Below are 14,691 nucleotides of genomic sequence, written 5' to 3'. Positions count from 1 at the left end.
GGCCACAATAATCCAATGCCTCACCACGCTGGTGCAGAGAGCCTAGTTTGTGTGTGACAAAGAACCAGTCTGCATCAAGCAAGAGGGTTAGGATTGCTAATTGTTGCACAGGCACATGGTCCTCCCACTCTTTCCCAAATTCCCTGTCAAGTGGTAGCTCTGCACTGCTGTTCCCACAAGGCCTTTCATGATGTGGAAACCCTTCTGCCATGCCATACAACAAACATCTACAATCGACTTCAAATAGATCATCGAATGGCATCGCTTTATATAGAAGTCAAAGATAAAAACCTGTTATATTTAATGTAATTTGCAAACCTTGGGTCTATCTACTTATTTTTGTAATTTTTCTAATTTCATTATGGTGAGCTAGTTAGTTTTTTTAGTCTATGATTTCCTAAATTTTGAGTCTTCTAAGAAAGAAGCCAATCCAGAGCACTGGAAAATCTACTCTGGATTCAATGACTATGCATTTCTTTAACTGCTTAACCTCCCTGCATAATTTAAAGTATATTTGCTTTGCTGCAGAACTAATTTGAGCATAAATATATGATAGGAAATTTAATTTAGTTGCCATGAAAGTGGCCATGGCCAAGATATTTAGAAAGCTGGTAGTAGAGAATCATCTCATTTTTCCAAACTTCCCATCATTTTTCTTTTCATTTGGTCAAAACCACAGCCTCCTAAAGTATCTTTATACTGCTTTATCCTATGTGCTTTCAGATCTTCTTTCAATGATTGCTGTTCAGTCTTAGCTGTTAGTCTTAATGAACTATGCCCAGATTTATTCTTTTTATGGTTACAGCTGTCTGTGCAATGATTAGCAAATGGACAATACAGTATGGAATCATCCTAAAGAAGGAAAGATTTCAAACACCAGTGATCTACAATGATAAGTTAATATTGGTGCACAGCTGCTCAATGGTTAGCATTTGCTTTTTCTCCTCCTTGTTTGATTTCCATCAATAGGACCATACACTCTATGGCTTGGACAACTATTTTGGTAGCTTCATATTCAACATGGAAGCATTTAGTGTTAAATCTGGGATTTAACATTTATTTTTTATAACTGTCCACATTTATTTTTTCATGTGATAAAGTTATTTAAAAAATTAACAATTCTATATGACACTTACGGGAGCTTCTCTCATATTCAGCAAAGAATGAGATGGAGGGAAGGTGCCCAGGCGCTTTTTGAAACCTTCTTCCACTGTCATGCCCCAGAACTGACTGTAGTTGCCAGCTTTCCATCTTCCTCAGAAAGCAAATAAACAAAACGCAGGTTAGAGATACCACTCACATTAATACCTTGATCCTTTTTAAGAGCACTGCTAATAACATCCAGAAACAATTTTTTCAAATTGTATTTCAAACCCTTGTATTCAACACACATGAGAAAATATTTAGTATAGGCTCTTCCACTGCAAATGAGCGTAGGATGGAGCAACACAGCAGTGTATGAAAAGTGGTGATTTGAGGTCAGCGTCATATCAGCTTGCAGGAGATGAGCATGCAATGCTTCAGCGTACTGGAAAACAAGATGCTCAGTCATAACAATTACTGTTGCCTTGAAGTTATGCTCAAATTATGCTTCAGATCGGATACCCACAGAGAGCTAACAGCTTCATATAGTGAGTTACATTGCCTTCAAGCTCTGGTGCACCAGCAGTGAGACACTGTTGAACCCAGCAGAAAGACTAGCTGGCACCTTCTGCCTGATTTTTACACCAATAGCCAAGTTGAGAAGAAAGGCTCCTCAGGGCACTTCAGTTATTTGCTTCCCACTCTTAGGTAGTCTGGACTCAGATTGTAGCATTAACCCCATAAACTATATGCACAACAGGGAAAAAAAAAATACCTTGCAGCCATACACATTTGGAACACACTGAAATTTGTTATAACTGGAAAAAAGCTGAGCCAGAGGGGAGGACATTATCTTTATCCGTTTCTGTCTTGCTTAGGTATGAGGAACAAGGAGGTAGGATTCATGCTGCCCAAAGGAGAAGCCTCATTGCTCTTGGTCAGCCTGCAGTCAGTGAAAAGTGCAAGCACCTGCAGAAGTTGAGTCATATCTCAAGTGGGCCTAACCACCCTGTGGCAAACCTTACCACTCACCACTGACAAGAGAGAGGTGAAGGGCTCCAGGTGCCTAACTTAATTGTCTGTACTAACCCGGCTTGAATGTCTCCATGAAATATAAAATGTTTCAGCACTTAGTCACAGCTTGAAATCTGTGCAAGCTTCTTTGGTGAATTTAGCACCTCAGCTCCTAAGGAGGCAACCCCTGTATCTCTGTCTGTAAAAGGCCATCAGGCTCCCCAGGCAGAGCTCTGGTACTGGGGTGTCCCTAATCCCTCTGCACTACCTGTGGGGAACAAGGACTAGTAGCAAGAAAAACACTGAACCCCACAAAGTTTTGATATCTTAGTCTCCATTTGGCCCATCCTCTCCTCTTCCAACACTACCTAGAGTCCTGTTATGTGTAACAACGCTCCTAAAAGAGGAGAAAAAATTACTTTAAATACCTATCCCAAGTAATAGATAAAGAGAAGAATACAGGAAGGTAATCTAAATAGCTTTTTGTGAGAAAAAAAAAATTGTACTAAATTTGGAGAATGTTTTAGATGTTTACAGTGCCAGCTCTTACCAGTATGAGACTTCAGTATCTTTCCATTTAAAACTCTATGATCTGCCAGAGATTTAGGAAAGTTTCACAGATGTACATGTACTGTCAAATTGCTGTAATGTTACTGGGAAAGAAAGGAGTGGGGAGGACTGCAGAACTTGTAATTTGCACATACATACAATAGGCAATACAGTGATTTACAACAAAAACCTTAAAATAATAGTGTTCTCACCCATAATCTCCAGAATTGATGTGCTGAATTAAGTCTTGGCGAACAAGGCATACTTCTTTTGAACACTTCCAGAGACTCTGGGAGCATTTGCTGAAAGGGCAAGAATATCACTGAGCAGCAAATGAATCGTTAAAGAAAAAAATATGTACTTTAACAGCAGAAGGAAGATGGAGAAAAAATGTAAACAATATAAATGTCACATAGTATTTACGAAAACTTAATGCTGCTTCTTGCTACTTCACTGCCTAATGATTCCTAATTGGAACAAGGTGGGAAGGTTTATAGCTTCTGGGAAAGGCTGTATTTGAAAAATTTTGTTGCAAGACCAAATCAGGGAAAAAAGGCAATGTCCTTCGAGGAAGTTTCACTGTGGAAACCAAGAAAGGAACCATGTGGCTGCAGATACCTTGCTCCAAGGACTCTGGTCTAAAGTCAGGGCAGTGGAGGCCCCAGCCCTCTCTGAGTGCTGCTGGATTCCCCCAGGCTGCCCTGAGGCTGGACATGCAGGGCTGGTTTTTGGAGAGGCAAAGTAGGGAGGTGGCTCAGGCAGATTACTGCCAGGGCCAGCAGCAGAGCTCCCCTGCCTACATTGTCTGCTCCTGTCCCGAGGCAGAGAAAGGGGTGCTCGAACAGTTCATCCCTTTCCTACATAAACATACATATATATGTTCTTTTCTTATGAATTAATATAAAATCTCATCACTCATGCCAAAGAAACAGAGGAAGACATTTTTAAATAATCCTCTAAACTTTATATATTTGTTTTGTCTACATTCAGGTCAATGCCCAGGTCTAGGCTGGAACCATTTCAACACAAATCAGAGCCAGAAAACTGACTGAGCAGAAACAGAATTAGGCCAGAGAGGACAACATTTTAATACTGTCATTTTCATATCTCAACTAGAAAGCCCACTGACCTCTTGCCATTCTTTTAAGTTGGCTGTAATCAAGTTCTACAGTACCTTAATACAGCACTACTCTTCCAGACATTTTGATTTGATTACATATTTAATATGATTTTAAGGATACTCACTACCTTAATTTCTGTTTCATGACATATGCTAAATAAAATTCAATTTGCTATTTTCTGAAACATTACCAGGAATTGCAGTTGTCTTTAATTACTGTTCCTTCTCCATAATATCGGCCATCCTTATTACAACCTGTCAACATAACATATAGATGTGTGAAAAAATATAATCATTTTTGAAGTGAATTAACTCAAAACTCTTGCTGTTATTGAATTATGTTTTTTGTATGCAGTATGCATAAATTATTTAGTTGAAAGTCAGCAACATCTATTTCCAGTTTCTTCCAAGTAATGAAGGCAGTTTAATGTATTTTAATTTTTTATCAGGTACATTATCACTCATAGTAAATAAAATCAGGAACAGATTCAAAACACTCACTGAAAAACTATTATCTCACATATAAAAAGAAAAAATCTTCAAATAAAGTTATTCTCCAGTAATAAAATTAAAAATAATACGTTTCTAATTAAAATAATTTTATAATTGGCAATTAAAATAGAAATATGTTTTCCAGTTATAGAATTTTAAAAAACTGTTCCAAACCTAGTGTAATATATTCTTTTTCCTCACCACTTTAATTCCTCTTTGAAAACCAGACAGATCAATTACGTTTCAAGCCAAATGTATGTTTCACATACTCTCCAAAACCAGATCTTTGCTTTCCAGCCTGTTCTCGTGCTTCATCCACCGGTGAGCCTGCAGGTAGACATCATGTTCCTTCCCCCGCTGAAAGGGTTTGGAGCCAGGAGCCCTGAAGTTCTCCTTTCTCCTCCATTTTCAAGAAGCTTAAATCATATTTCATATGAATGTAGTGTTGACCTGCATTTGCATTATATCATGCTTTTCACCCCATCAGAAGTGTGAGGAAGGCCATCCCCCTCTCATGGCAAGGGCTGGAGTTTGTCTGCCCAGGCACACACACGTGTACCTCAGCCGCAAAGGCCTCCTTTATTTGCAGGAGAGAGATATGCACTTCTAAGCCATAACTCATTTCATACCGAAGTGCAGAAGAGACTAAAGCTGATGAATGAATTGTAAGTGCTTCTCTTCCCCTGTTAGTCATAGAGCAGGCTATGTTAGCCAGTGCAGATGTAGGTAAGATGTATCCCACTCAAGCAGTCTGGGGCCCTAAGTCTCTGCTCTAATTCAGCTTCTGCTAAGGTCTGAGACATTTTTTCAAGGAATACCCAAGGTAAATTACTTAAGTGTCATGGTTTGTCACAGTCTGCCCCAAAAGTCAGCATCAGATGGTAGCTGGAAGGAGGCATCAAACAAGATATTTCAAATATGTTGAGGTGAGTAATACCAACGCAGCGTCTGAGCAGCAGGACAGAGCACTGGAGCTCAGGTGCTGCATTGCCCACACCCAAGAAAAAGTACAGCCATGGACAAGCACAGAAGCAACTTTCTAATAATGTATGCTTAGGGGACTGAGATTAAAACCATACAGTTTCTTTTGTCTAGCCAAATTACGACTTAGGGGGCCAGGACTGCTGCCTGAGGCATCGTTGGCAGACAGCAGAGATATCTAAGCTAAAAGACACTGTGTGAGAGAACAGTGAGATTATCTGTCCATGAATATACTAGGCTGGAATATTAATATATTATGTGGGAAATTAATTAATTTGAAGATGCGGCCTGATAACTTTATGAATGGGATTTAATATAACGTGAATATCACTACCAGAAGGAAGTGGATTTGACTTCCTCCCAGTCCAGCATCCTATATTCTTATAGCTCTTACTTCATTTGCCCACAGTATTGATGTAAGTACTTTTGTCAGTGAAATATCTCACTTGTAGGCCAGATCCTGACTTTGTAGCATAAAAGCAATTAGCAAATTCTCTGGATGTGACTTTCATACCACCTCCAGGCCAAGATCCAGTGTGTTGACCCTGACAGGGCCTTTTGTACTGTTAGAGTAATTGAAACAAAAAGATAAAGTAAATTATAATTATAGTGAATAAATAAAACTCTAGCAGTTCTTCTAACAATAACAATTAAAATAATAATTATAAACGTATCCAGAACTTCTATTTGGTTTCTAAGGCAGGAATGTGCACAGTTTCTTCTGAAACTACACAGGAAAGCCATCGAAACATACTGAGTGCTGGGTTCATAAGGGCAACGTCAAAGCTGTTCCACATCATTAAATCAAGACTGGTCCTCAGCATGGTGTACACCCATAGAAGAAATCACAGTGTAGCTTACTGCTGCCGTCCATCAAGTCAGTGAATAGACGGGGATCCAGAAATAAAGCACTGAAGAGTTTTATTGCTGTTCATTCCAGCCCATGTAAAGCACTTCAGTTTATTGGTTTATTTAAAGTAATATGACTCAGGAAGCACTGAGAGCAAAAACACAGGCAACCAAAAGATCAAAATCTTCCAGGTGAAAAGTACCTTGGCGTATGTGGTCTTCTAGCACTTAAATAGTTCTTAGCGAAAGGCAGAAGTGTAGTCTCAGTTACTAAAATTCAGCTAATACACTTATGTCATTTTTGAAATTCTTCATAGTTTGCTTAATCTTCAGACATTCACTCTTTTCCTTTTTTCCTTTTTTTTTTTCCTTCCAATTTCATTCTCTCTTCCCTGTTCCTCAGACGTTTAAGCTCTAGAAAGTTCCTTTAGATATTTTTTTTCCTTCTGTATTTTGGCTGCTTTGTTATTCCCCTTTTTACCCTTTAAATTACTTGTATAACAAATCTCCAATAAACAGAATAAAAAATGTTGCAGACTTTCCATCAATTAAGCATTTTAAGGTTCAGAAAACAAGATCTTGTTTTGAGATAAGATGTTAAAAAATAAAGATATACGCTCACCTGTAGGACAAATAAAGGTGTTTGACTAGAGTAAATACAAATTGCTACCTCTGGCATGTGAACACACATATAAAAAAATGTAATAAGACAGGCAGTAAAAATATTACCCCTCACCTATACCATTATCTAAACCTTCTGTTACACTTTTACCTTTTAGAGGTAGACCTATGGCAGGGCCTACATGAGAAAATGCTACAGGTTTTGTAGTGATTTGTTTCCATGAAAATTTGCCAAACCAGAGCCGCAGGCTGTCAGCTCTGGAGCAGAAACACTGCTAAATATTTGTGTAGAGCTTATGACAACAACCCCCGATCTGTTGGAAATAATATACACTACCGCATCAAATAAAGATGAAAAAAAATTTCTTTATTTACGTATATCATAGAACATTATTTTAGATTATTAAAAACACTTTGGAAAATCAAATTTGTTTTACAGCATTTCTGTCATTCCCACTTATCAGATTTTGGCCATAAGCCTGGCTTAAGAGCCTCCTAAAGAGCTTGTGGTCTGAGTGCTGGAACGCAAGAGCAGGGTTATTGCAAAGAAACATTGAATTTCAAATGTTGTGGTGGTATTTTTGTTGATTTTAGGCTTTTAAAATTTTGATACAGCCTCCACATTTTCAGCCAGATTTGATCTACCAGTAGTAAGTGACTTAGTCTTAAAATCCACTGTTCTAAACTTTTCTCACCAGCTGTGATTTGGCCCGTGCAGGAACCAAGGGAGGACCAGCTGTTTGTAGCTAACTTTTTTGCAATCTCTAGTTCTAAAAAAATAGACTGAGTTTAGAGTAGTCCTGGAGGAACTTCCACTACAAACTAACTGGTAAGAACCTAAAATATGCCAGAAATCCTTGCTCTAAACACATCCCTTCACCTACTCCTGCACCCGATCTGCATGAAAAATTATGTCCCACAGGAAAGCTATGCTGAATCAAAACCTTTGCAGAACACCTCAGGGCAGTATCATTCAGGGTAACTCTCAGTTTTCCTGATTATTTATTTGTACTGATGGATACCAAAATTTAGAGCTTGCTGTTCATCTCACGTTAATCTGTGAGACTCTCATCACTCTGTTGAAAGTGATGAGATTACACTAATTTTAACCCGATGAGGTTATCTCTGAAAAGTTTCAGGTAAAACAGAGGTTCTACCAAACAGAAATATGATTTAGCAAGTTCTAAAAATATGCTCCTAAAGACAAAGAAATAATAGCAAGCATAATTCTTACTCCAATTCTATACTCAGTGTATTTGTCCACTGTGTCTTTAGTCACATTTTTAGGATGTATACACTCTAAAGATTAATCCAAGCACATTTTTATTGCGATGCACTAACACCAACTGAATATTTTCTCTACACCTACCTGATGTTGGGGGTGGCCAAGGCTCATCTGACCCAGTGGGCTCAATGGGATTGTCACAGACTTCCCAGTAGTCAGCACAACAGTCTACAGGGCCAGGAGAACCTGAGGCGCAGAACTGGTCACAGTAACATATAGCTGCTCTGGAGATGATGTTAAAGCTGCAGTCATCATTTCTTCCTGTGCAGCAGCCTCGCACCTTGCAGGACCTTCCCTGATGCAGACTCCTTTTTAACCTGTTCCACTTTGCAGAACCACCATCTTCATCAGAGTTAAGTCCTCTGGGGAAATTTCTTCTAGAGTCAAGCTGCTTTGCCATCCAAACTTCCCTTGCAATGCAATATAAAAGCAACACCTGACAGTTGAGCCGCATTCTTCTGCCTCTAGCAGCCTTTTTTAAGGCTCTCTGTGCTACACTTTGTCAGTAAATGTCCATGTACTGTAGATGTAAGAACTTCAGCATTCAGAAAGAAACATGAACAGAAAGCTGTGGACTACAGTTTTCTAGGTAGACTCTGAATGTGTTAATTATTAGTCAGACATGTTGTAAACTGATTTATTTGCCCAAGATACAGAGATACTGGAAACAGAGCCACAACTATGTACTCATCATAGTGAAAACTTGGGTGCATTCTTTTGCAAATGAGAAAGTGTATAGTAAAAGTTTCAGCATATACAGAATATACATGGTCCAATATTTTAATTCTGTACTTTTAAATAAATCAAAACAATGTGAGGAATGAGCAGATGATGTCAAAGAAAGCTCTCTTTCTTCTGGGCTTCATTTACCTGTAGCTTGTTCTCCATACAATTGGAAACTATATAGCACTCAGATTGTATTACATCTACATTTTCCTCCTGATACGCAGAGCTATATCACTGCGGTAAACTTATGCTGCATCCCTTATTTCAAGCTTGTTTCCAGTGATCTATCTTAGCTTTATATGCTTTGTTTTGCACTGGGTTTTTTTTGTGGGAAAATTTAAAAAAGTCAGGTGATACTCAGTAAAAGTTATTACCCAAATATATTCTTTTAAGGTTTGCATTTCCTTAGTTAAAACAAACTTGGCAATCTCTGTAAATAGCGTATTAAACACCTACTGATGATTACTCATAGCTATTTAAAAAGGAAATTACTGTATTAGCAAAAACACAAAGAAAAACAGAGCAGATCTCAAAAGATAAGTCTAACAGCCTTTGCTACTTGATGTATGATCTCCAGGATTTTGAACAGCAAACCTAAAGAAATATGGGTGGTACTGTTGCCAAAACTTAAAAGATTCAGATAAAAGTGACAAAGAGCTTTGAAGTTCCTGATGTATAAGGTTAAATTGAAAAAAAAAAAATTCAAGAAAATTCAAGTCTCCAAAGCTGAACAAGCAGAGGCAAGAACAGTCATCCTTCTGTCTCCATTTTGTAGTAAATGAGAAGAACCTGGAGAAGTTAATGACAGACTGTTTTCTAGGGAATGAAGGGGATCTTTCCCTTTGTGACATCAGCAGAGCTGTTCAGTACTACAGGAAGGCATAGAATCAAACGGCAGGTGGTTTGGATGCATTGCCATGAATGCCAGAGGCATTAAGGGGGAACACATTTGTCTGTGTTTATCCATAAGGGCTTGTAATTAAAATATTCAAGTCTTTAATATGATTTCTTGCTAGCAGTGCTTTTATTGGACCTGCCTCCTGCACTGTCCCCACCACAGCTGAAGAACTGTGAATGAGGGAAAATTGCATCAGACTACACAATTTTTATTTTGCTCTGTAGCAAACACTCTTCTGTGTGGAAGTTAATAAAAAGGCCAAGGTCAGCAACATGCAGTCACTGTACATCACATAATAGGACATAAATCTTAGTCTTCAAGTTTGTTCTATGTGTTTTTTTATTACATTTTGTTTATGAGACAAAAATTTGGACAATGTTAAGTCTGTCACTGACCGCTATAATGCATCAAATATAACACAAGGAAAATGAGAGAAGACATGTTCATGGAAACTCCAGTGAAGTGCCCAGTAAAAATGATAAGCCAGTTCTTTTCCTTATGTCTATGTGACTCCATCAGCTCCAAGAGAATGACTTCCGATTTGCACTGACATTAGCAAAATGCAAATGTTCTTTGTCATTACAGATCTTTGGAAATAATTTTACAAAGTTATCTCCTCGCTTTGGAAGCATAAGAAAGAAAAAAAAAACCTACCATACGTGATAAATGTTATCAGCCAGTCAGATTAAATAAAAAGATGTACCTGCATTTTAAGTTATGGACCTCTGGTATCATTTGGTTTTGTTTCTTGGGATTTTTTTTCATTTTCAACTTTAAAGACTTGCTAATGATAAACTAGAGGCAGGGGAATTGTTTGGAAGTGACACGAGCTAGTTTACACAGGAATGAGATTTCTTTTAAAGAAATGTGAAAATGTAACTTGTGGTTCTAAACAGCTTTGGTTTGTGGCATAATAAACTGTGCTGAAACTTGATAAAATCTTTTTCCTATTTGTTGGCATGTGTTCAAACCTTAAAAAAACCCAGGAATCTATGCTGCTGTGGGTCAACAAATATTTTTATTTCAGTAGTTTCCTTTGTAAGCAAAACTAGCTTTCTGTTCGCTGTGTGAAAGCACATGTTGACTTATCTGTAACTATTTAGAAACAGTTAAGTATGATCCTTTTTCTCTATTGAAGATTAACCTATTCCAAGCATAAGAGCTCTACTAAGCTTTTCAGTTAGGGTCCTAGTCCTAGTTTCAGTCTTCACAATTAAACACAAAAATATCTGAATTGTACCTGATTCAGCATTACTTGATATCTACCCTTGAGCTTCAAAAAACACCAAGTTTGGCAGGAATTCAAGTATTAATATCACTGAATACTTGGTGGAGTAACAAATAAAAAGCAGTTTTAAATGTCCAAGAATCTTTTAGAAATTGGATTGGGATTATTCCACAACCTTTCTTTCAAATGTCTCCCTGATTTGTCTGAATGAGCCTATTAGACACTAAAATGTAGTTTCGAATCACCTTGGGAGTACAGGCGATAGCACTGGCCAGTGAGGCTCTGGGTGCTGGAGGTCACTCCCAGGATGGAGGGCAGAGTCCACCCCATCAGAAGACCATGGGGCCTTTCCTTCTCCTGGCTGCTGCAAGCAAACTAGGGTAAAGCCTTGTGCCCAAATCCAGTGGGAGAATGGCAGTGCTGCTGGCACCTTGTGCCAGGAAAATGAAGTGACACTTGGCCAGTTTAGGAAGAAACCGGGACACCACACCCCAATTAAATCTTTTGCTGGTAGACACAACTCAATGCATCCAGAGAGTCCGCATAATTGCTTATCTCCAGATGAAACTCTGCTATGATACGGGCCATCCCTTTCTTTGAACTTAAATGGAGACTCAACTGGTGAGTCTTTGCACAAAATACATCACCGATTTGTAATTGCTGCAACAGCTTGTTATTAACTACTCTTTATTATTAATGGCTGCAACGTAGTAAAAGTTTTTTAAGCAAATCTATTTCATCCAAAGTATTATCCCACAATGTCTTCTCTCTCCCATGTACTGAAGACAGAACAGGATTCATCCTCCCAAGCTGTGAGTGACTAGCTCCTAGACATGTTTATACAGAGAAAAGTTGTGTGTTAAAGTGATTTTCTCATTGTCTCTGTATATTTGGAGAAGGCGCAGGAATCGGGCTGCTTTCACCCTATTTGACAACAACCTGAGAGCTCACTGTTGTGGGCTGGTGGCACAATATCAAGTAGTGTCACTTTTAATTCAGATATTTCAGGGCTGCCTATATCAGTTCTAATGATAACGCTAATCCAGGTTATGTGTAACTCAAAATAGTGGTGACAAATTTCATGAGATGTTTAAGAGTCCTGCCACAGTGCAATTTGCTACACACAGCCTCTGGGACCAATGCATCCAGTTCCTCAGATATTTAAATTGACAGATTTAGGGTCAAAGTCAGAAGCAGAGGAAGAGAAACTGACTCAGATTGCCCATGCCAAAGAGATCCTTTTCCTCACACACAGATTCACACGCTCAAGCACTTAGAGTCAACAACCACAGGTAAAAGAAGAAAATTTTATAGGTATTACATGGTACTAAGTGATTGTTACAGCCTCATAGCCTTTTCACTCTTCCCACCTCTCGTAATTTAGCCCCACTTGGGACCAAGCTACGTAGTCTCTCTCTCACTCCCCCACCCTCTGAAGGAATGCAGAGAGATAATGTAAGAAAAAAAAAGGCTCAAGGTTTGAGATAAGGACAGGGAGAGATCATTGAAATTACCGTTACAGGCAAAACAAACCCAACTTGGGGAAAACTATTTGTTTATTATTAAAACCAAAGCAGGATAACCACCGTTTGGCGGGAGGCCAGAGGGTGAGGGCCGCAAGGCCCACAAGGCTTGCGCCTCCCTCTCTCTGCCCCCTGCTTCTGCTTCTTCACCACTTCTCACTTTTTTTTAAACTTTTCCCCCCTTCTTAAATACATTATCACAGAGGCGTTATCAGGGAACATTCCGTCACCTATTGGTTTAGGGGTCCACCCTAAACCTGGCCAAGTCCTCCAGACAAAAGGGAAACTCCTAGCAGCTTTTTGCAGAAGCTGCCACCATAGCCCCCCCAAACTAAACAAAACCAACACACCACCACAGTAACTCACTATGCATGCTTCCCACCCCAGCTACATCCCTTGGTCAACCTCCAGGCAGCAGGTGCCATCTCATTCTTCTTATTGTCAGCCATACTCCAGCACTGCCCTGAGGCCATGGCCAGCCTACTCTGGACTCAGTTGAGTAAATACATGGGAAGAATGGGGGAACCTGTGCATGAACCAGCACAGTATGCATACAGCCACATAGCTGCAAGTGCTCTCCTCAGTAGTGCTTCACTGGGCTTGCAGAATGGGGAACAGCCATCATTGTGGCTCGTACCTGGGACAGGAACCTCTTAGGAGACACAACTAGGGATGGAAATCTTGGCAGTGTCCCCATCATACTATGGACCACATGCCACCTTTCTTATGCTGTCAGTGAAGACTGTCATGGACAGATGAGCCTGTGTATGGCTGCACATAGCTTCAGAGAGGTCATGCTTGCAGTGAGCTTGCCAGTTCCAAGCTGTTTCCTCACCAGCTGGTTCAAGGTGAAGGGCAAGGTGATCATAACATCCTTCACTGTCAGTATAAGCTCTCAGAAGGTGTTGTACTGGTGTTGCGTGGCAGATGTGTACCCACTGGTGTTCACCTCAGATGTGCAGCCCTATCTGATCCCACCAGTAAGTGCTGGCACACCAAGTCTAAACTCTTCTCTTGACCATGAGTAGACTGACAAGGGCAGAGGCAGAAGTAGTCTCCCAAACCAGTACCAGCAAACTGATTAGGTTTTCCATGTGCCTACCATCAGCCATACCACCAAGCAGGCTTAGAGGTGCTTCGGATACATACTAAGTTTGACATTACTGCAACGTGAATGTCACCAGTCCGCTTCTGGAGAAGCCAGCTTGCAGCAGGCTCTTCCCTTAACTTATAAGATCCTCTGTGCCATTTGCTTTGGGTTGTATGACTTTACTGATGTAGAAATAGCCTATGATTGCCCTATGTATGACTAGATGATTGCCCTATGTATGACTAGATACTACTCCTTGCATAAGTGAAAGCAGTCTTACATAGAAATTACCAGCTCATTTTTCATTCAAACGTCTTTTACTATGTACAAAGACACGCTGCAAGAATGATATATGCAACTTATTCATATGCAGCAATTATGCCTTGGCTAATCCACATGCTAGTCAGTTACTATTAATGTGCTCATCAGCTCCAGCAAGACAGTCAGTGAGCTTATGCAAAGTAGGTGAGCATTGGTTAAGTGGAGAAGAATTGTGCTTATGGATCCTTACAGGCTGATTCTCAGTGTTCCTGAGCTGCCACTTTCTGTTTCTCTGCTTTTAACGATATTTTTATACCTTAAGATACAGATTATTTCCTTTTGTATCCTTGAGGTGCTACTGTCAGCCTTTTAAGAAAATGCTTCCCTCTGTGCTTTCCCTTTTCTCATTTTGCATAGCTTTAGCTTGTGTACTTCATGATATTTAAGCAATTTTCTCATTATACTGAGTCAAGACCACAGAGCTGTGCCTCATCAAATCAGGCTTTGGATCCCAAACAGCTGAATCATCGGGCCAAGGGCTGCCCTTAGTCTGATGCAGCAACCCAGTTTTCTCAAGTGATGAATTTCACAGAATTTTCACAGAATTATTATCAAGATTGGAAAAGACCTAAAAGATCATCCAGTCCAACCATCACCAATACTTCTCAGCTAAATCATATCCCTCAACACAACATCCAAACGTTTCTTGAACGTTTCTTCTTCACCCATGGTCGGTGACTCCACCACCTCCCTGGGCAGTGCATTCCAGTGCCTGACTACCCTTTCCGAGAAGTAATATTTCCTAATGTCCAGCCTGAATCTCCCCTGGCGCAGCTTGAAACCATTGCCTCTAGTTCTATCACTGTCTACACGAGAGAAAAGGCCGGCCCCTAGCTCACTACAACCGCCCTTCAGTTATAGAGAGCTATAAGGTCTCCCCTGAGCCTCCTCTTCTCCAATGACCCAATGTC

General features: G+C 39.8%; 1 protein-coding gene across 1 annotated transcript in view; it reads right to left on the bottom strand.

The window, feature by feature from the left end:
- Positions 1-8,448, bottom strand: part of TINAG (tubulointerstitial nephritis antigen) — a 46,575-nt gene extending 38,127 nt beyond the window's left edge. Inside the window, exons 1-4 of the mRNA XM_086744379.1 lie at positions 8,079-8,448; positions 3,958-4,021; positions 2,859-2,948; positions 1,137-1,251 (exon numbers count right to left, since the gene is read on the bottom strand). Coding sequence (XP_086600505.1) covers positions 1,137-1,251; positions 2,859-2,948; positions 3,958-4,021; positions 8,079-8,448 — 639 coding nt within the window. The remainder of the gene's footprint in view (positions 1-1,136; positions 1,252-2,858; positions 2,949-3,957; positions 4,022-8,078) is intronic.
- Between the last annotated feature and the right edge of the window lie 6,243 nt (positions 8,449-14,691).

Source organism: Chlamydotis macqueenii, chromosome 3 (genome assembly GCF_036417535.1).
Source record: "Chlamydotis macqueenii isolate bChlMac1 chromosome 3, bChlMac1.mat, whole genome shotgun sequence".
NCBI classification, from domain to species: domain Eukaryota; kingdom Metazoa; phylum Chordata; class Aves; order Otidiformes; family Otididae; genus Chlamydotis; species Chlamydotis macqueenii.
This window is presented reverse-complemented; position numbering and strand designations above follow the sequence as displayed.